At 40.6% G+C, this 23,046-nt stretch overlaps 1 protein-coding gene across 2 annotated transcripts in view; it reads right to left on the reverse strand.

Annotated features, from left to right (window-relative positions):
* Positions 1-23,046, reverse strand: part of LOC118813873 (plexin A3) — a 202,174-nt gene that overhangs the window by 97,752 nt on the left and 81,376 nt on the right. For both annotated transcript variants that reach the window (XM_036579464.1, XM_036579465.1), the window contains exon 4: positions 13,192-13,332. In XM_036579464.1, coding sequence (XP_036435357.1) covers positions 13,192-13,332 — 141 coding nt within the window. The remainder of the gene's footprint in view (positions 1-13,191; positions 13,333-23,046) is intronic.

The following is a 23,046-nucleotide window of genomic DNA, read 5'->3' on the forward strand; positions in this document are numbered from 1 at the left end:
ACTAAGCTTTTAATTAATTAACTAACTTTTAGCAAACAAACTAGGCTTTTGATTAACTAACTAACTAACTAACTAACATGTTTTTCAATTTCCTTTCTTGTTTATTTTTTTAACAACTCTATTTTCTGACTCTGTAAAGCACTTTGAATGACAGCAGTGTATGAAAGGCGCTACATAAATAACTTGCCTTTCCTCAAGTCTGCACCAGAGTTTGGCTTTTTCTGTGAAAACGTATCTTTCGTTCAGGCTGGTTTCACTCTGCTACAGCTAAAGTGCACCAAATTACACGCATGAGTGTATTAAAGAACTCTTACTCTGCATTAAAATAGACGCTTAACATCTGAGTGTATCATAATCAAAGCAATAATAATAAACCCTACTTGAAATCTGATTCTTTCTGAGTGAAAGGTTTGTCGATTTGAATTTAAACAATCAGGTCGCTGATACTTGGCCAAAAATACATTCCGCAATCCATGTGCCAAAATCCAGCGCACTGCTTTGTTATTATCTCATTTCTTGCCTGGCGTTATTAGCAGCAGCTCGTGCTGCAGGAATGATATGAGTTTCTGTCAAGAGTCAAATATTAAAACAGGCAGATTATGCTGACAGTACACCACTGATGTGCTGCTAGAAGAAGCAGAAAAAGCACGTCTGATGTAGAATTATCGTGCATTCATACCAGCAGCCAAATTGAACTAGTGATCATTTGGATGCAAACCAACCTGGAATTTTTGCCAAACCACGGTTCTGTTGTTTGGTGTGGACAGCAGTCAAAATGGGCTGAAAAAGTTTGGGTTTGTATTAGAACGTATTGCATCAGCAACCTAATTGGTTACATTCAAACTGACAAACCAATCATAAAGAAGCAAATATCAAGTAAGGTTTATTATTATTGCTTCGGCTTGATACACATTTATCTATTTTCATCAATTAGTTTATGCAAAGTAAAAGCTGTTTAGCTCAAATAGTAGCAAATCGCCGCTGTCCAAAGAAAAACAAGTATCTCCAAAATGGCAACTTTACAGCAGAAGGCAAAAACACTCTTTACTTTCAATGTAAGTTAAGGCAAACACATTTTATTTCTAAGCAATTTTAGAGCATTTCTATTAGCCCAATCCTCATTAAATGTTCACACATTGTAAAGGGCAGCTGCCATGCTCAAACGATGCAAAAAAGTAAAAATAAAAAAAAAATGGAGATACATGTTTTTCTTCAGACAGCGATGAAATGTAAATACTTGCATCCATATAAAATTTCTGACAAATTTCTGATAATTTGGTGCACTTGTAGCTGTGGCAGTGTGAAACCAGCCCAACCAAATGAAAAAGATCAACTGTAACAAAAACCCAAATTATGGTTCTAAGTTTGGCGCAACCAAACTGAGTGTGACAGCCTAAATTACATTATTCAACAGACAGAGCTGTCTCTAAAGAGCTGGATCAGGGGTGAAAAAGCAGGGAGAGCACATTGAACTGTACAATGCAGGGATTTCCCGAGCCTGGCTAAGTGGCTGGTTAGTTCACAGTAGCTACACAAGTGGCTGTGTGGACTCAACTGGCCTGGCTCAAGCTCGCCGTCTCTGGCCTGAATTAAACACAGGCCGCCTTCAGTGGTGTCAAAGTTCAGCTGTGTTTGTAAACACTTACAGCCCAGCTCTTCCAGGCCCTTTCCATCTAAACAATACTGCAAACACACAGTGACAGAAAGCAGCTTTCATATACGCACAGACATTCACATATAGCTGGGAGCGGCAGCTTGGCTCGGCTCACCAGAGAACAACAGCACTGTTTCGAGCATGAAAGGAAACACAACAGCATAAAGAACAGCTCAAAAGGAGCAGCGAGGGAACAGTAGCACAAAGGCAGCTGCAGATATCATGATTTTTTAAAAAAAAAGAACTTTGCATCTGAAAATGCGTGAGTGGGCATCTGGCCAAACACCCATCCAAACGGAAGCTTATATAAGAAAAGTGAGGGAGTTGGACAGGAATAACAGGAATATTTTTAACGTGAGGAAGGTCAACATGTAGGAGGTCATGTGTTCTACCATCTATGGCTGTGTATGTATGCGCCTGTCAGAGATGTGTAACAGATTAGAAAGTAGTAAAAAACAGGAGCTTCCAAAGCAGGAGTTCTAATAATGCTTAAAAGGTACAGAGAAAATGGGACTCCTAACAAACACCTGCAAGAACTGTCCCCATCAGATAAAGAGTATTTATCAGATAAACAGTGCTTTTATTTTTGAGAAATTGGGTAAAAATCAAGCTCCACTCTTGCTTCAGATTTGAAAAATCTGTTTCTGTCCATCCTTCCACTGTGAGACAACAACTCAACACTATGGGTCTGAAAGGGTGTATAGCTGTCAAGAAGCCTCACTGAGAAAAGGAAATAGAAAAAAAAAGAAGAAATAAATGAGCTGTTGGTGTTCTCAGAACAATGGACTGACCACCCCAGAGTCCAGACATCAACAAAATTGAATGTGTTTGATTACTTGGATTATGAGAAGCAGAAAATGCAACCAACTTCTAAGATTGAACTTTGAAGGAGTGAAAAATGTTGCTGCAGAAAACTAAAAGAGAGTCCCCCGAAAAGAATGAAAGCTTGAATAAAGGTGAATGGCGGCACACTGTGTGTTGATTCCTTTCTGCTTTTTATTTTACATTGAAAAATGAACGACATGAACTTAATCACTGTTTTGACTTGAAGTCAAATAAATGAAGGATGGTCTCCAACTTTTGCACAGAACCCTGGGTACTTATATATGCTGCCGTCACTGCTTTTCATTTTTTGACCTAATTTAAAAAAGGCAGTTGCCCTTTATATTGTGTCAAAATTTAATGATGAACAGAACAGAAATTGTCCAAAATTACTTGGAAAAATATATTTCTCCATTTACCTTCATTAAAATTTGCGTTTTTCCTTCTCCTGTAAAGTTACCTTTTTGGAGATATGAGGTTTCGCCCCAATGACAGCAATATATACAGTACATACGGGATACATTATCATTACATATAGGGACTTACATATACAGTAAATAATAAATATGGGACTCGACCTCTCTGATAATGTTCTGACATTGTATAAAAACCCCACTGTGCTTGTTATGGACTAAATAATTGTTCCAAACATTCTATACAGATTTGGATCCCTTTGACTAAACAGTCTTTAATGTGTATGTGTGCTTATATGTGTTTGAACAAGGCTGTTTTATCAGTGATGATATGAGCTGTCAACAGACTGGGCAAACACTCGTTAGATCTACGCTGATCTAATATCATTTGTAGACGTGTCGAAACGTGAAATCAATGTTGAATGGATAATTACTGTTGGAACGCAACTGCGTACGCAAAAGGTCATCAACATACTTCATTCGAGGACATCTCACACGCACACTTGTGAAATGGCTGGTGGCAGATTGAAAAGGCCTGGATTCTTTGTGGAAAAGTACGAGACGCTGTCAAAACGCCAGCTTAGTTTGCTGAATGTATAGTCAGTAAACCTGGTTTATCAACTTAATGAGCTGAATCTGGTGATTTTGAGGAGAGAAACCACCAAACTGCTCAACTAAGGCTTTTAAGGCTTGGAGCCGGGCACACCTCACTTATGGAAACAGATCCAGAAGTGCTCTAAAATCATGCCGAATGACTAACAGAGTGCTATGGCCCAGTCACAACAGTGAAGCCAAAAGGGAATTCTGCAAGCAAAATGACAGAAAAAACCACAAGAGTTTTGCCCCAGAAATTTCCAGGAAAAAACAACTGCATTTTCCAAACCTCATTCTGATACGCAAATTCACACCACTGACTGCAGTTACCACAACTGCTTGACTTGCTACGAGGGGGCAGTTCTGGGTATAAAGTTGTGTGCAAAAGTTTGGGCGCCCTGCTCAAACAGTGGCTGTGTTCCAAGCGTAGGCGGCAGCCGAGGTAGTGCAGGTCCTCGGTAGGACTGTCCTATGAAGACTCCTCCTTAGCAACCTACTGGCCACACATATGGAACAGTCCTAACGAGGCTGCAGGGTGACTTCACCAGAAAGGACCCACCTCTTGCAATTGCGGCACGAAACTTGTGAGGGAACTGGTGGGAGAAAATAGAGCCTGTTGCATTGTGTTTGTTGCTATGGTAGCTAATACGCCAACAAGCTTATGTTGTACGATACATATTTACAAATACTTCTGATTAATATACGATATATGGACGATATACGATATATGGACAAATGCTTTAATTGATCATTCTTGCACTTTATAAGGCAACAAAGACGAATTCAAGGACGTGAACAACATAAACAAACTCTGCTCCAACGGCTTTGTTTTCCACCATTTTCATGGTGCTGTTTTTTTTTCTTTGCATAGTTGGTGTGTAAAAAACTATGGGTAACCAATGGCTTGAAAGGATACATCAGCTGCATTCTCAAAATCACTCAGAACGTAGGCTGAATTTCCAGGTTGTATACAAAGGGTGCTTCACTTTGGAACAGCCTTCTATTACGTAGCAGCCGAGAAATGCAGCCTAGCTTTGGAACACATCCACATCCTTTGCAGCGAACACACTTCTGCACATTTTAATCCACAATTACAGCTTATTTACTGAATTTCACATATTGGAAAAAAAATAAAACAAATTATGGCCTGTGCAAAAGTCATGGCACATTCTATATTTTATGATATATAGTTTCCAATCAGTTAAATTCAGCACATAAACAGAAATCATGCACCTAAAATTTGCAGAAAAATGCTACTTTTAAGTTTATTTCTAAAGGATGTGTAAATTTTTTCTTTTCATTTAGAAACTCAACAAAACATGCATACATAGATACATGTATAAGCCCTGGCCCCATCAATGGGATGCCACTGCCATCCATGGACGGGAGTCCTAGAGAAAATAATTGGTCTCCCTTTCTCTGGGTGAGTAGGATGGCCCTCTTCCCCTATTATTTTGCGCATGTTAGCTAACCCAGGCATCTGTTACCTGATGTAACAGAATTGGCAGTTAGCCTTTTCTTCCCAGTTTGTTGAGCTGTCCAATGATGTGTTAGTGGCGGTTCAAAAACGCCATGTTTCGCGTCATGTTTCTCAGAGGAAGCTTGAAATTATGGATATTATTATTATTAAAAATATGGATAAAAATGTAAAAAAGGAAAAAACAAAGCAGTGGCATTGTACGGTGTTAGTCCGGAGCTGGTGTTGATGACATAACTAGTTTCATTTTCTCCTTGGACTGTTTATGGATGGCAAATTAGCATAGCTTGCTAACAATTTCCTCTCTCCACACTACGTTTTCCAGTCCTGTTTGGTCAAGCCTGTTTCACAGATGTAAATATTTAGTGTGACTGTTCCTTCAAACAGCTCAGTTTTTATTAACTGGACTGATCGAGTATGTAGCTAATATTCCTACTGAAATTAGACAGTGTGAACAGTGTATAGTATCAGTGCTGAATGTCCTTGAAGGAGACGGACAGAAAAGTGTGTGTTTCTCGACGGCTGCTTTAATGCGGCGCTTCTGAAAGTGCTCCTTTTTCTGCTTTGATCAGGGCCGAGATTAGACAGTGCAGTGAGAAAAAGCAGAGTGGGGAATAAACAATCCCACCCAAAAGGGACAGGCCACTGCCTTTCAAGTGCAGAACGGCTGATGGCTCTACGGCTGAGCGTGAGTGAGAGAGAGAGAGAGAGAGAGAGAGAATCAGGGAGAGTCAGAATGTGTGAGTATATGTGTATTTATGCATGTGCAGCTATGACAGTATGAGTGTGTGTGAGTGTGTGAGTGTGCGAGCATGTGACCGTATACGTGCGTGTGAGTGTGTGACTGAGGGTGGGCGAGGTGTCGTGCGTTTGAGCTCTATGTTAATTTATTCCGCCACGCAGCAACGCATAAATACACTGTTTTATAATCCGCTGCCTCTGGTCCAGCTTTTTGAGGCCTTTATACTCAGCCGGGTCATCCTACCATTGCAGCGGCAAACAAATACAGGGGGGTATGAATGTTGACACGACAACTATAGTCTGTTATATTGAACAATATTGGTAAAGTTGTAACACCACTGACCATAACACCACTAAAATAAATTACTAAAATGAGAGCTTTTCTGAAATATACTCCACTGCCACTTAAGCTTCAAAGTCACAATGTGTGTTGAAACACAACAAAAGGACATTCATATTATTTTATTTGTGTTAAAATCACTTACTCTATCATGAGTAACACTACTGACCGTAACACTGCTGACAAGATTAATAAAATCTGAGCTTTTATAAAATGTAGTCTATTAACACTTTAATTTCAAAGTGACATTGTCTATAGAAAACCAAAATATTGCATTCAAGTTTTTTCCCAACATTAAAATCATTTTATGTTTCATGAGTAACATCGCTGACCATAACACCACTGACAAAATTACTAAAATGTGAGCTTTTTTAAAACATACTCCACTGCCATTCAAGTTTCAAAGTCACATTGTACGTAGAAAACTACAAAGTAGGTAAGTAAGTAACAAAAGGGCATTCATGTTATTTTATTTCAGTGTTAAAATTACTTACTCTATCATGAGTAACACTACTGACCGTAACACTGCTGACAAGATCGATAAAATCTGAGCTTTTCTAAATAATACAGTCTACTAACTCTTTAATTTCAAAGTGACATTGTCTATAGAAAACCAATATATTGCATTCATGTTATTTTATTTCAATGTTAAAATCACTTACTGTTTCATGAGTAACACTACTGACCGCAACAGCACAGACAAAATTACTAAATTCTGAGCTTTTTAAAAATATACTCCACTGCCACTTTAGCTTCAAAGTCACACTGTGTGGAAAAAAAATAATAATAGTGCATTCATGTTGTTATTTGATTTCTATTTTAAAATCATTTAATGCTTCATAAGCAACACCTCTGACCACAACACAGTTGACAAAACTACTAAATTCTGACTTTTTTTAAAACATACTCCACTACCACTTTAGAAAACCACAAAGTAGGTAAGTAACAAAAGGCCATTCATGTTACTTTATTTCAATGTTACAATCACTTAATGTTTCATGAGTAACACCACTGACCATAACAGCGCTAACAAAATGACTAAACTCTGATCTTTTCTAAAATATACACCACTGCCACTTAGGTTTCAAAGTCACATTGCATGTAGAATATTAAAAATATAGCACTCATCTTGTTAGATTTCACTACCAGTGAATTCACTAACAGTGGACTTTGCAGTTTTAGTCTCTCTTCCTTTGATGCTGTAATGAGATGATGTCATTCAAAATTAAATGACATTTTATGGCTCCTTCCACCACCAAATCTGAGTCCAAGTTTCTCTACAATGACTCATTTCACATCAAACCACTCTGACTCACTTTGTTTACTTCTCAGTGATTGAATTACTCAGAAACTTTCACAAATCCCCTTTAATAGAGAATTACAGGGTGCTTTAGTTATCAGTGGGGATAACTACCTCTTCTAAGGGTTAAGAAGTCAGGACCCTCTGTATGTGAAACCATAAACCGAGAGAGCTCAGTTTGCAGCAGTAAAGGTTGAGCAGAAGGTTTGGGATCCACTCACAGAGTGACAGCATTCTCCCTTGTTTCAGTAAGACACCGGCAGAATTGTAAACAGCACAACTCCCCGCATCCTTGGCATTTACCCACCGTAATTGAAACACGTCCGTGGACTCGGAGCGCCAGCGGGCCGTTTTGTGAGCAAGCACGACCTTTTGCCTACCTGTGCACCTGCCGCTAATGAAATATTCAAATCCGCCCACCGCAGTGGTCAGCACGGAGCATCAATTATTGACTCCCTGCCATTCACGTCATATTTCATATTCCATATTGCACAGAGCCGTCATCCTCCCTGCATCTTCACTAGGGATGTACTGATATGGAATTTCTGGGCTGATAATGATGATCGATAATTAAGATCTTGTCGGTATCTATACCAACTACCAATCTATTTACATTTACCAAAACAATATAGATCATATATGAAGTGCAGTTGTAGTGTAAGACAGGTTTAAAACTCTAAAGAAGGACTATTAATCTCACACACTCATGACATGCTAAACCAGACATGACAATTATAATAAACGTTTACAGCATTTAACAGACTTCCAGAGCCACTTACAAGTGAATGTAATGCTAGTAGTTTAGACTAAGGACTCTTACTGGTATAGCACTGCTGTTCTGGGTGGGGAGCTGGACTTTTGATCTTCAGTGTGGGACGGAGGTGTTTTCCACTATCCAAGCCACTGTTTGTTCTCACAGCTGCCGAGCAGGAGGAGGTACAGGAGCAAAGTTCAGAACCAGACGGTTCTGAGACAGTTTCTTCCCCCAGGCCATCAGTCTGCTGAACAGCCAGTAGTGCTGGTCTATCGGTCAGTGGGGCTGTCACCACACCACCGCATACACACCTCAAACAGACTCACTCTGATCTTACTGTAACTTGAACCTATCTGTGCACATATAGATTGACATCTTGTACATCTTCTGTCCATATCTTGTATAATCTATCCCCTGTGTACCCTGCATCTTATTTATTTACCTCAGACTCACTAACTGGAAATGTGTACAACTGCACATATCACAGCTTTTATTTCATAATCTATATTACTGTTACAAAAACTGTATATATGTGTATATATTTTTTATATATTTTGGTATTTAAGTACTACAAGGTGTACTTTATTATTGGGGAAAAAAGTTTAATTTGATCAAATACGACACCAAATACTGCAAATACTCAAGATTCATTACTGCAGAAACTCACAGAGAATTCCTCACAGAAAAGCCCTGAACCACATTCTTTACCAGCGCGGAGAAAACCATAAATAAAGTGGTAAATATAACAGCACACCATGCATCTGCTAAGATGTGGCCGACTGAACACAGAGCTAAAGGGGGAGAAACTATAGAAAGAGCTTCCACAATTACAGTTTAGGAAAGTGTAAAATGGGCCTCGTATCCCATTTACTATCAGCCTTTGGCAGCAGACTGGAATTATGGGTATTGGAAAGAAATCATTTGGAACGTAGAGCCCTTTTAAGCCACTGTGTGCTGTTCCTTCCAAATACTGAATATTATGGGACTCTTAGACATAGCAGAGAGGGAGAAGGTCACTTAACACAAGCAGTTCATCATAAACGACAATACCATTCGCATAAAAACCTGAATCCAGTGCCTCGGCCAACGGTTTTAAATCAAGAGGACGATTATGATCCGACCATAAAGAAAGCTTTTAATCAGCACAGGACCCCAAACGATCAATCCCAGGCCGCTCGATGCCCACTTTAACACAGAGCGCATCCCCGTCAGCCTTTCACGCAAATATCAATATGTGGAGCTGACTGGGGGAGCTTTTCCACATGAGCGACTCCATTGTCGAAGCGAGACAGCGAGGAAGAGAGGAGCTATTCTTCCTCTTACAGACGGGCGCTTACAGCATTACAGTAGCGGCGGTTAGGGATCCCCCAAAACGGAGCAGTTCACGAGGATAAAATGTCCTCCCCTCCCGAGTTCTGCCTATTGTTATGCTAGACAGAGCGTCTTCTCAATCTCTTCACATACGGGGGGGGTGTACAAGGTCAAAGGGACGAGTGGTTATTTGAATGTAAAGATGGTTAAACTTATCTTAGAGCTTGTTTACTTAACAGCTATTCAAATAAGGTATGTATAGTCTAGAATAAAGAAGTATATTGTTTAATATCTTGTCATTTTAAAATTTGTTTTGTGTTCCTAGAACTGCAGAGAACGTCGGGACACGAGTAGATAATGTTGTGTCTCACCTTAAGCAAAATGAGCTGAACTATATATGAAAATATTTCAGTTTTTCAAAAACATATGCATAATTCAAGCACTGAAATTTAAACAGGAATTCAGAGTGAACTGTAGAGAAATGATTCTTTACAGTGGTGGTGATAGGAACCGGGGTCACAACGTCGCCAACACAAATATTATTTGCTACCCAAAACAATGTCAACTTACACATTCTCTAAGCTTTATATGTAATGTTGCTAATGGTATAAAAGTGCTAAATTAGAAAACTGTGTTTTTTGGGGGGAATATATTTCCTTACACTGTTGGAAATAAATGTTCTGTGCAGGTACATTTTTTTGTTCATCAAGGTACAAACAATGTAAATGTTCCCTCAAAAGGTACAACAGTGGTTTTAAGGTCTAGTTGTGTACCTTAAATAAGCTTTTCTAACATATTTGTACCTTTTCATAATCTAATGTTTTAAAACAGAGAAACTGAATAAAAGGCCTGGAGACGAAACGGGGTGTGTGGAGTCAATACAGCTTAGAAAATATCATTTCAGTGGATTATGGTACAGTTATGTTCCCTGACTAAAGGTACTGAGATGTACCCTTGAGGGTCCCACCCCAGTGACAAGAGGGGTCCTGCCCCAGTGACAGTTTACTACTTTTTTTTTCTGAGAGTATGTACTTTTCCACCATAAATGGATTTTAAAAAATATGATTTAGGCTGTGAAACAATGTCTCAGGCACCAGGCAGTGTATTCATAACTAGAGCATGTAATAGCGTTCTGTGAGAGAGCTTTTAAAGACAGTAAATTCAGTTGTCTGGTTTTTAATCACCACCACTGTGAATAATTCTGACTCTGAAGTTTCTCTAGAGTGGAGCATTTCACATCAAACAACTTTGAATGACTTTATATACATCTTAACCATTTGTTTATGCAGAACATTTGGTGGAATTAAATCACAAAAATAACACACTATATCAAAACAATCACCTCTTATCCCAGCATCGCGCAATAATGTTAAACCTTCCATTTTTTGTTTGCTGTTCATGATAGCACATATTACATCACTGGGATATTTCAGTACTATTTGTTTAAAAATGCAGATATCATAATAGTAAACATGGTTACAATGCTAGGTCACGACATCTAATAGTCAAGTCGTGTGACCTTTGGTGTAAATCCGGGCTAAATGAGTGCTGCTCTCTTTATGGCCTGTGCCTGCCTATGCAGCTCCAATGCCGGGGCAAACACTAGCAGGTTTAGCACTCAAGCTCATTGACAATAATCTCTAAATATTGTCCCTGCTGAAGGCCTGTGCTCCAGTGGAGGCTGAGCTGGGCTTTCTTTAGGAGCCCTCGCTCTCGCTCTGTCATTCAGCGAAAGAGCTTGGAGGACAAATTTCTCTCTTAGAATTGTAAAAAAAACACACTCGCCCTTTCAGAAACCTATACAATGAGAGCAATTTCAGCTCATCTCTGCATTCCGCCAGTGCTACAAATGAGCATCGAAAACGGTTTTGAAGAGAAATAGTAAGCATGACAGACAGAAAGAGAACGAGAAAAAGAGAAAGAGGAAAAAGAGAAAGAGAGCGAAAGGAATAGGGCGTCATTCTTTCTGCAGCTGTACTGTGTTAAGTGTCTATCTCAGCTGTGGAGGAACTTCTCCGTAACCTTCCCCTCTTCCCCCGGCTCTACAATAGAGAGCATGTAAAGAGGCTGCTGCCATGCCAGCCTCTGGATGGAGATGCGTCTTATTAAGACCACCAGCTGGGGCTTCCATTCACACACATCAGCCAGTGGTTCATATTCCGTCTTCCTGCAGCGCAGATGTTAAAACAACATATCTGAGATTCCGGTTCTGGTTCTTAAAACAAAGCGCAGCAGTTTGGCAGGGGGTGGGGAGGGGGTTGGACCGAGCACTGCTCTGCCTGACAAACGTCTCTTTATTCTTCCACAAGAAGTCTTCATCGGCGCAGAACAAATGTTTTCACACGCGTTACGAATGGCTTCGGTATAAATTAAAAGCAAATGGCGAGACAGTAAATCAACCAAGACAGCAACATCCAACACAACAGAGTCGTGCTTGCAAAATGTCAGGGTCTGCAGAAGCCTCACAGCTTAAAACCACCACAGTTTACACTTAGCACTGTCTTCCTGCTCAGGGCTGGGCGATATGGCCAAAAATGTTATCACGATAAAAATTTCATATCAGTCGATACTGTTACGACTCCTGGTCGTAATACACCTTCTGTGTACCTTGTACTGGCATTCTGTGTGTCTTCCCTGTTGTGTCCCCTTACGTGCAGGGACAAGATTGGCCACATGGGGGGCGCACTGATGTATAAGAGGTCGCCAAGCCACCATCTTGGGAGATGTTCAGGGCTCTTTCCCCTTTGACATGACCTGAAAGAACACCTGTCTAGACCTTTGCTTCGCTTGTAAAGTCAATGAAAGTTTTTTAGACTCTTTCTGTGAGCAATGGAAAAGTAGGGGACGCGTGCCATTTTGTTTTGGTTACCATTTCTCCTGGTTTTTGGTGACCGTTTCTCCTGGTTTTTGTCATCATTAGCAGTTTTGTTTGTTATTTTGGGATTTGCTCTTCCCTGAAGCAATCACTTCCATTCAGTTTAACCACTTTCAAACTTGCATACTTTTACCAAAGTTTAAATAAACCTGCAGTTTGCTGATTTAGATGGTGTCTGGTGTCTGGTGTCTGGTCTGGCAGCTGGTCACTCTCATTCTCTGTTACGGCCTGACCCTAGACCGGGTCATAAAAGTACGGATAATTATCACGATAAATGTGAAATAGTTATTTCTTTCAGGTTTAAAGGATGATTTCTGCTCCTGAGTGGTTAGAAGTGAGTTTGCTGTAGGCCAGTACAGTTACGTCACTTATCTCGTCACTCACACTTGGTCGACAGGAGACCAGATCACCGATCGCTCCACTCAAACAGGGAATGTCTAACCCCACGTTTCACACATTGCCAAAGTATATCTGGCAACTCATCTTACTCAGCGCCCCCTCCCTCTCTAATCATGTCCAGAAACTCTGAAGTGCGCCCTCTCGTGGCGACAGCTGAGTAGCGTCGCTTTCCTTGCAGTACAAAACGCCACCAGGGCTTTAAAATGCAGAAGTGAGAAAATGTTTTAAAACATTCTGTTATGAAAAGGTACAAATATGAACTTTTCACCTGGGAAATACTTATTTAAGGTTCACAACTGGACCTTAAAACCACTGATGTACCTTTGAGGGAACATTTACATTGTTAGTACCTTGATGAAAAATGTACCCGCACAGAACCTCTGTTTCTAACAGTCTACTGGTTAATACTGCTGGACACATCTTAAATAACAGTAAACACTGCGCACTATGCAACGTGATACGTTAATGAAATCTGGACGCTGCTGGCGACCCAGAAAGAAGCAGATGTTACCTGTTTATCGCTCAGCAGGTAGATGTACTGATAATCGGGACTGAACACCATGTCGCGCAGAATCGGGTTCCCCTCTGCAACTGTGACCGTCTCGTACAGCAGGGCACTCTGGGAAGGCGGAGGAATGCCGTCCACTCGGATCTGAGAAGAAAAGAAAGAGAAATTCGATTTAGGTGAGTGCTTTTAACCAATAAACATTTTTTTTGTTTTTAATGGTAGTAGAATTGAGGAATGGCTTTGGCTGAAAGAATTCTTCTCACTGCGTTCCTGACAGATGTGGCATTCTGCGGCAGTCTAATTTGCTCATTCGTCTCGCAAGTTCTGAGTGCTTTTAGCTGACCCAGAAAAGGAGTTTTGGATGTGCTTGCACGGCAAGACAGCAGAAATTCAGTTCAAGATTCCATGGAAAAATTAAAATAAATGCATTTTAATGACACAATAATATCCATACTTACACGTAGACGCACAAACACTCGCGTGCAAGCGTCCGTGTACACACTTAGACACACTCGCAAACCCCCACTGCTTCATCATTAGCGGCTCCTTTGTTTCCTTGTACTGATAATTAGAGTAGTGAGCATGCTCGGGAAAAAGGAGTTCTAAAAATGTCAAATCCAAAACATCTTTGAAGTGATGGAGTAGAAAAGAGAGAGGGAGTAAGTGAGAGAGAGAGAGTGGAATGGATTCAGCAGAGCACTTCTGACAACCGCAGCCAGCTCACCTATTTTCCCTCCCCTAGCAAACAGACAAAAAGGCAGCAGCCTGTGCCTCTGTCCTCATCAATAGTGATGGAAGAGTGACAAGAGGCAGCAATGAGAGAAAGTAAACCACATTAATGCTGAAATGGAGACAAAGACAGAAATGCAGAAAAGACAGGAAGAAAAGAAGCAGAGTGGAGGAAAGCAGACCAGATGCAACCAGCTTGGGCCTTCTCCTAAATATCTGGGTCGGCCCGAAGTGACAAACATCGTTAGTCCGTTAATTAGCTGCCTCCTCGTAGCCGCACTCGCAGTAATTAGTGTTGACAAGGTGGCATCAATTAGTCGAAGGCTGCCATATTGGGTGTCACAAGTCGCCGGCCAAGCCGGAGCACATGAGTCAACCAGCAGCGGGACAGAAGGTTCCGGAATCTGACGGACTGCAGCCGCAGTTTGTCAATGCATGCAGCACCAGCTGTAGTGTCGCGCTTGGCAGCCGTCGGCCAAAGAGGTGTAAAGATGCGTCGATGCTATGTGATTCACTGTGGCGAATCAAATGCATCGATTCTGGAAAGTTGTGATAAGTATGAGCTCATTTGAAAAAACGATTTGCGTAGTTAGATGTGATTAATCACATTTGTCTAATTTGCTCAAATCTTCACTCTAAGATTTGGACATAAAGTTATGGACATAAAGTGTGGACAAAGTTATTTATCACTTCCAATAATTCAATAACCTTATCTATGTCATGAGAACCCTGTGTTCATAAACTCAAACATGAAAAACACTTAATTTCCATAGCACAAACACCGCTTTCAACAGCAGCTGTATGTTTCGACCAATGAGTGAATATCACATTCATCAAACATACACGGTCAGAAAAAGGGCACTGTTCAGAAAAAAATATTTTTCCCCCGGTTGTATGCACAACCGACATTACAAAACATTCTTTCAGACTTTGCTACCATTTCCACCAGAGAGGTCTCCATATCCCCAAATCTTACACAGTGCAGCTTTCAATAAGTTTTAAATGTTAACTATTTTTACTTTCCCATGGTAAAGGTGCACATTGTTACATTTACATATTTTTTTTAGGTAGAAAAATAAAATAAAACAATGAAAGGGTGTATGGAGTCAAGTTAAAATATCTAACTTCAATGGAATATGGTGGAGTTATGTATGCTAACCGATAGTCTTAAGGGCAGCACCCCAATGACAACATCTGTACCGTGAAAAGTAGAGTTTTTCTACAATTTTAGCCTCTCACTCTCGTTCTAATTCACAGAGCTTGTGGATTCTAGTGTGGAGGCTCCCAAAGTGAACTGGAGCACTTCCACTTTGTTAGTTTGCTGCTCGTTTATCTATTAGTGTCCCATAAGCGTGTAGTCTGCCAAAGGTCCTGAAGATAACACTTTAAAAGTCTTTTAAAGGCTTATTTGTACAAAAAGAATTAAAAGAGGAATTTATGAATCATGGTAACATGGACTGCCTGAGCAGCTGGACTTCAGTCTCCACTACTATGGATTGTTTGAAGACTCAAACTAGGAAAAGTGTTGTTACAAAAATTCCACTAATAATATATTGCGGTGTTAACTAAAACTGAATTCTTTTTATTCTCTATATTCCACTACTGAACAAAGTAGTTCTTGCAGTCATATTTGTATATTCAAAATATTTTTATATATATCTGCATCATACCAACATAACTACATCAAACTTAATTGTGGTAAAATGTGAGATTCCAAGATGTTTTCTAAAGAAATATAAATTAACTGAATCATTGTGAGTTTATACATTTCAACACTAGTAATCTGCATAGCTCTAGTGCAGTGTCTTATTACATTACATTATCTCCAACCACCACCATCTGCATATTTCCCGCCATTCTGCATCATGATGAGATTGAACAGTTTGGCAATCGGCTCCCGCAGCTGCACACCTGTGGAGTGGTAATTAATACACTGTATATAGCATCGCTTTTTATAGAACGCGAATTTGGTAATTAATATACTTTACAGTGTTGCTTTTCATGAAGGTTACAGTTGAACAACACAATGGCTTATCACATCAATTTATCTCCAGAAGCCACTACCTGCATTCTCCCTGTCATCCCGTGGCATGATGGGATTGAACGGTTCAGTAAGTGGATCCTGTGGTTGCACACCTGTGGCGGGGTAATTAATATACTGTATACAGTGCTGCTTTTCATGGAGGTAACAGTTGCACAGGCCTCATAAAGGCCTATTTAGCAACAGAGGGCATGTCAAAGGCATCATTTTGCGGAAAGTTACGCCCCTGCGTCAGCTTTCATAGGCCTTCTGAGAAAGGGGGTGACGGAGTGTTTAAGACCATTCCTAAGAAGCAAACGTCCTCCTTGGGTCATCCAGCATGACCCGCACAGCTCTTTGCTCATTAAGATCTTCCATTTATGGGGAAAAAAAACACACGGGACGGAGCGTCTCCACGGGTACTTACGCCAGCGCCTGACACCAAGTGCCCTGCATTCAGGGCAAGTCAAAACACAGAGGAGTCCCACTCCAGCATTGGCCAGTTAAACAAAATAGTCTGCCATCCCGACAGAAGCCAGAGACTGCTCTACCCACAATAAAACCGCCAGCCTTCCCTTGGCCTTTCTACTGTTTATAGAAACAGGGTCAACTTTCCTGGGCTCAGCTCGCACACAGAGTACACAGGTGTCGAAGAAACAACGGGTCACGCATCGGCTAGACGCTGCTCATACACAGGACTGCTAAAACCGGATCAGTGCTTTACAATCTGTGAAAAAACTGACTGGTGACATCAAGTATGTCTATGTTCTCAGAATGTCTTTAGACTAAAGAAAGACCAAGAAAACTTTACAGCTTTCATCATGGACTTCACAAGCTTTTTGTACTGTTATTTTATCCTCAGCAACACTCACTCAAATGCCAAACATAGTGTATTCCATGAGGAAGAGGTGTATTTTCATCAGTGAGACTTTCACTGTCAACAATCAATCAATAAGTAATCAATATAGCCGCATCATCAGATTCACCCATTTCCACCCAGAGACTCAGTCTGACTTTTTATATACTTGTATTGCATTAACCTGCTTATCTGAGCCATTTTTCCTCTCACTGCATGTGTGTTTCAACCCTTTCTCTTAACCACATTTATAATTGATGTCTAATCTCCATATTACTGTTGCCCGTGTTTCACTCTCTTGTTCTCTGTTATGAGCTGTGGATATTCTGGTCTTCTTCATCAAACTGCCCAGTGCATGCATCCTGTTCAGACCAGTTCAATCCAGAGACAATGGATGGATGGTAGTGGGCTCTGGACTCTGTTCTACACGTTTGACAGCTGGCTCTCAAGCCAGAGGTCTGGCTATCATAAAGTTGTCTGGTAGATTTTGCTGCTTAATGTGGTCAGAAACTGCCAACGTTAACAGGAAGGGGCTGTTTGACTGTGTTTCTGTGGAAAGCTACATGGTCTAAGACTTTTTGTTAACCTTCAGCCAAAACTGTTCTTTTTCTTCGTTATCTGCTCAAACAAGTCGTTAACTCACTCTTGTTAACTCTAGCTTGGATGTAACTTCGGACAATGGAAATATTAGTCAATGATATATTATTGTCTATATTACTGATAATGTTGAATAACTGTTTCATCCCTACTTTTGACTACCTAGTAATTACGTTTATAAACAAAAGTCTATTTCAAGGCAGATAAAAAAATGCTCAGAACTATGTGCACATGAAAATGCAGCTAGCCAATCAGAATGTGAAGGTGGTTTTACATGATGAAACTTTCATGCAACTTTATTTGCTTGAAACCTACATAAAACTAAATTGCATTTGATTTGCTTAATGTAAAGTATCCTACACCTCATTTGAAACTCAGCCGCAAAAGTTGCGTCTCAACTTTGTGTTTTATGGAACAGTAATAAAAACAACGAAAATGCATCACATTGCATCTCAAAGCTAGCGTTTCTGTAACTAGCTGTGTTAACTAGCCAGCTAACGCTAACAGCTGTCTAAATGAACCCTTGTTCCACCATTTATTCTTCTTTAGCATGCTCTTAACATGATCTGCATAGTCAGATTCATTTTCTCCTCTCTTGACGCCCCCTAATTCACACAGAGCTCAGATTCATCTGGGAACAAAAGGATAAAAAAAATCACTGTAAAAGAGGAGATCAAGATGTGCTCCTCATTGAACTCGCAGCGCTTCTAGGACAGAATGAGTGAAGCTATAGCTGTAGTGGTTATATAAACATTCATTTTTAAAGGCTTAACATGCACACAACAGATAAACATTTAAAATATGTAGTAAAGAACAGTGGACGGTGATGAAGAACGTACGAAGACGACAGCAATGCTTCAAATATGAATATTATTTTGCAGATGATTTTATGGCAAAAATGATACTGTGTATAAAAAAATAAGGGCTGCTATTGGACAAACTGCATTTGTTGCGTGCAACTTTGTTTTTGAATTACTTCACATAACTGTCAAGTTGCATCCAAATGATGTTGCAAGCGACTCAAAGCATGCAACTGTTGCACTACAGTTTGACTGTATAAAGCCAGCCTAACTAGCAGAACTCTGATAGCTGTGGCCACCTTATCATATCATATACATCAGATGGTACCGAGGGCAGAGCATCTGTGGAGACTGAGTTGACAGAAAGGTAAACAGCACCAGCAGCAAAACGTTTCAGGGCTGAGTGCTGCACTGTCATCTGATTCTCCCTCACACATGCCAGCTCTCACCTCAGGTGACTTCTGAGAGAGCCAGGGGTCCAGACGGCCGCTGGCGGGGCGGAGACATCTCTCAGTCTCAAGTGTTTGAAATGCAGAGAGCTCCCGCTGCCTGCCGAGAGCGGACCCAAGCACAACATCAAACAGTTCACACCAGGGTAATTGGAATTTAGATAAATATTACCTCCGCCCCCTTTGCCGCCACTTTAGGGATGCCACGGTGGCACCAGCAGCCGATCCATCTATTAATCACCTCACTGTACGGGGCTAGCGGTGAGCTGAGAACGGCCGGAAGCCTGACGGGTTTGATCATAGCCCAATTTTTCCCTCATCGATCAGAAGGAGGGGGAGAGAGAAAGGCGAGAGAGAGGAGAGAGGAGAGAGGAGCGAGAGAGGGAAGATGCTGGAGGGAGAGGGGGCCATTTTTGCTTGTTGGGTTGCTTGTTTCTTATTGATTTTGAAGCCCTCGCTCTCTGCTCTGATTCAAGGGGCCGAGTGAAAGGAGTTCTCTAAGTGGAGCTGGGTTCATTTTCTATCTCTCTCTCTTTCTTGGCCTCCATCTCCCACTTCTCCAAAGTACAGAAAGATGTCCTTCCTTTTTTTTATTGGCTGCTCCTTCCACAAAGGCATAGAGGCCATGAAAGCCTCTACAATTATATTCCATATAAATGTAGAACTTAATGCTCAGATTTTAAACTGCAGTTTCTTAATTGAACAAAAAAGGATACAACATACTCAGATCAGGGTTTTTTGATTAAATATTAAGGACTAGTGCAGGGCAGTTTGGAAGTTTTTTAGGGGGCTGGTGAGCCAGAACAGACATGATATGAAATGTTCAAATGGAATATTTTCACAGTTTATCATGCGAGTTATCAGCGCTGTCCCAGCCTCGCTTTCAGACACCACATAAATGGGTGCTTCAGAAACCCCCTCCAACTGAGAGAAGAAAAAAACTGTAAGGACTGGATGAATGAATGAAAGACAGGTCGTGAAGGTCTGGGTACGGGGGGGGGCTGCAGGGATTAGAGCGGAGGCGTGTGGTTCTGACTTTACAGCCAGCACCCCAACCAGGCGGCTGAATGGACCATCTCCAGGAGAGCTCCATTTATCAGTCAGATGAAGGCGGGGGAAAAAAGAAAACAAAAGCAAGAAGAGGGGGATGGAGGGGACGAAATGAGTGATAGTTATACAATAGAGCGATGGTGACGGAGTGATATATAGTAGCATGAAAATTGGATTTTGTGGCACCCATTAGAGAAGATGAGCTTCTGAGAAGCCCATCAGGACGTAATCACTCGGCAAACATGTGACGCACAAAAAACATTGACGCATCAATAAGGCACATCAGTTCCATCAATGTTCCTGTATCAAAAAATGTGCTACAATCTTTATTTCAGCTGATGTTTACACATGCATGGGAACACTGCTCTCTTTACGACCCTTGCTGTTTCACATAGGCCACGCACACGCACTGCATAATGACAAAAACCAAACAATCATATAATGGGGTCAAATTTGTTGAAAATGGCATCAAAAAGGCAGTAAATACGTGGTCACGTTATAAAATTGGGTTTAATTTAATCCATTGGAAGGCTTATGTTTTTATTGGATCAGTAGAATGATTCATAGCACTAGGCTTGTTATTTTACTGAGGATACGTAACAAAAATCCCCCTTTTAATTCAACAAGGCGTAATCCTTTATATTCTCCCATACATACTTAAAAATTATCATCAGAAAAGAATTCTCAAAATACAGGTAATCAAGGTAGTCATCCCTAATACCACACCACTCTATTCACTGCCATTTCATCTGTGACATTTCACATCCAGGGTAGATTTGTGTCTACAAACAATGTGTAAGTGTACAATATAGTATAACATATGTACCTCAAGGGTACAATATAGTTCTACAGTTCTAATTGTGCATCTTGAGTTTTAGCCATAGAGTACTTTGGGCCTCATTCACCAGCCATTATTAAATAGAAAGTTCTTCTTAAAACTCACTTACAAAGATTCTGACATTCACCAGTGTTTTCTTATTTGGGATTTGTTCTTGGGTAAGAATAGAATCCACACACACAGTCAAGAGCACAAAGGTGTGAACAATGCTGTGATTTGAGAACACGTCAGAAGACTTTTTCTAGGGGCCTTTGTTAAGATCACATTTAAGAACAAACTTAGGAAGATATTGGTTAATAAGGCCCAGTGACTTTCCCAGGAAAAAGTGTGAATTTGTAACTTTTCTTCTCTTAAAATAGAAGACAGTGTGTATAGAGAAGACAAAATCAAGACAGGGTGTTTGGAGTCAATGCAACTTGAAGTAATAACTGCAATGGAATATGGTACAATTGTTCCCTGAGTAAAGGGCACCACCACAATGACAGTATTCGTGCCTTGAAAAGTAGAGTTCTCCTGCAAGTGTACCGGCACTTTAATCTCCTGAGACCCAGGAAAAAAAAACATCCTGAATTCTTATTTTTCCTATATCATTTAAGTGTTTAGAGTAACAGACACAATGTGCAACTGTTAAAAAATGAAATTATAGACTTGTTTGTCTATGACAGTATGTCAGTAGTGTCTAGTAGAACAAGATGCATTTTCAGAAATAGTTTAGGGGAGGACCACAGCTGAAGCTCCTCCTCCTTCCAAACTAACATTCATTTTCTATCTCTACCTTCATTTCCAATGAGGTTTTTGCAAGACAAGGTCCTATTTTTCAAACTTTTTTCTGTTCATCAAGGTGGGGCTTTCTATTTTATAGCAGAATTGGTCCAAAAACACCAGTCCAACTTCACGTTTTCTCTCATACTACGACCATATCAATGCTGTCAGAACAAAACCTATAATATATATACATATTTTTTACTTTTAAACAACTATAACAACAAAAATGGAGATACAAAGTTTTGTCCCAACAGTGACAATATGCAATATGCTGAAGGTGTGGTCTGAACTACTAAAATTAGAAATGAACATGTTACAATAATTACAATTTTACAAGTAAACAACTGCTACACTTAATTCTAACAGGTATTTTGATGCTGGACTGGAAGGAAATTTTTTTTACGCATTTCTTTTCCCTTTATTTTATGTTTTTTTCCAATGCCGTAAGCATCTATAGTATTACCTAAAGAAATTAGTAGGCTACTAAAGGGCTACAACTACCCCTTTTACCTAAGCAGTACATGTAGTTCACTCTTATAGATAAGTGTGCCATACAGTATCACCAAAACCACATAACCAAGTCTATTTGAGATTACTTAACGACTTAAGGCAAGTGGTTGATGATTTAGACATGCTAATCAATGCTTGTTCACTACATTAACCTTGTAGCTCCAAAAAAGCAACCTTTAGACGCCATAACGAATCTACAACAGAGGCGAGGGGAAAACTGTACAAATGTTTGGGTGAAATATCATTTTATCCCCACTGTTTGGGACACCGAGTATCTTTTCATGAGCTGGTGAAACAGCTGGATCAGTACAAGTGCTGGATGAGGCCTTTTAAATCTGGGCTGCAGCTCTTGTTTGTGCAGTACACACAGACAGAGGCTCAGGCTGCTTTCACTAACCCTCAGCATTGCTAGAGATCTGTCATAGCTTGTTGCCCTCGGCAACTCTCCGTGCCCCACGGCGCACGGAGGATTAGGTGTGAGTGAGGAGAGATTTTTTTTCCTTCAGCATGTCGTGAGCAAAATAACAGGAACATTATTTATTTTTTTTGTCATCACGAGCACCTCCTGAATTCACAGGTGCTTTATCCTCGTGGGGGGCGGCGGCCTGGGCTTTAAAAGAGGGGCTTCTCTTTCATATCGAGGGGGATCTGTTTTACATTAAGACGAGAACAACAGGGGGGAAAAAGAGCTCCTCTTGTCTTCACCGTCCTGAAAATGAGGTCAAAATCCTCAAGCTCCAAATTCATCCTCTTAGGGGAGCGGGGGACACAAAGACTTTGCATCGCAAGACCTGAACAAAAGGGGGCTGAAATTCAATTAAAGCCCCTTATCCTGTTTCCTCAGATGGGGCTAGAGGCGAGAGAGAGTTTACTCAGCACTCACACCTTCAACACCTGCTTCATCTCAATCCAAACCCAACACAGACACGCCCGCTTCCGCCACAGCTTTGCACGACATCCTCCCCAGCATTCCACGACCTCTGACCCAGCTTGACCCCTGGGTCTCGGTGCGCTAAGTGCTGTGGTGTTTGTGCACGTCTGTGTGTGGAGATGGCCCGCTTTTTAACAATGTGGGGGCACCAAGAGCCTAATGCTTTTAAAAATGCACACATCTAGCTAATAGGATTCTTTTGAATTAAGAGTCATGGGAAAAGGGATTTATGAAGTGTGTGAATATGAGTCACACACAGCAACAGGGACTCATCCATGAAGAAAAAAAAAAAGACATGCTAGTGTTACGTTTT

This window comes from Colossoma macropomum, unplaced genomic scaffold (genome assembly GCF_904425465.1).
Source record: "Colossoma macropomum unplaced genomic scaffold, Colossoma_macropomum, whole genome shotgun sequence".
NCBI classification, from domain to species: domain Eukaryota; kingdom Metazoa; phylum Chordata; class Actinopteri; order Characiformes; family Serrasalmidae; genus Colossoma; species Colossoma macropomum.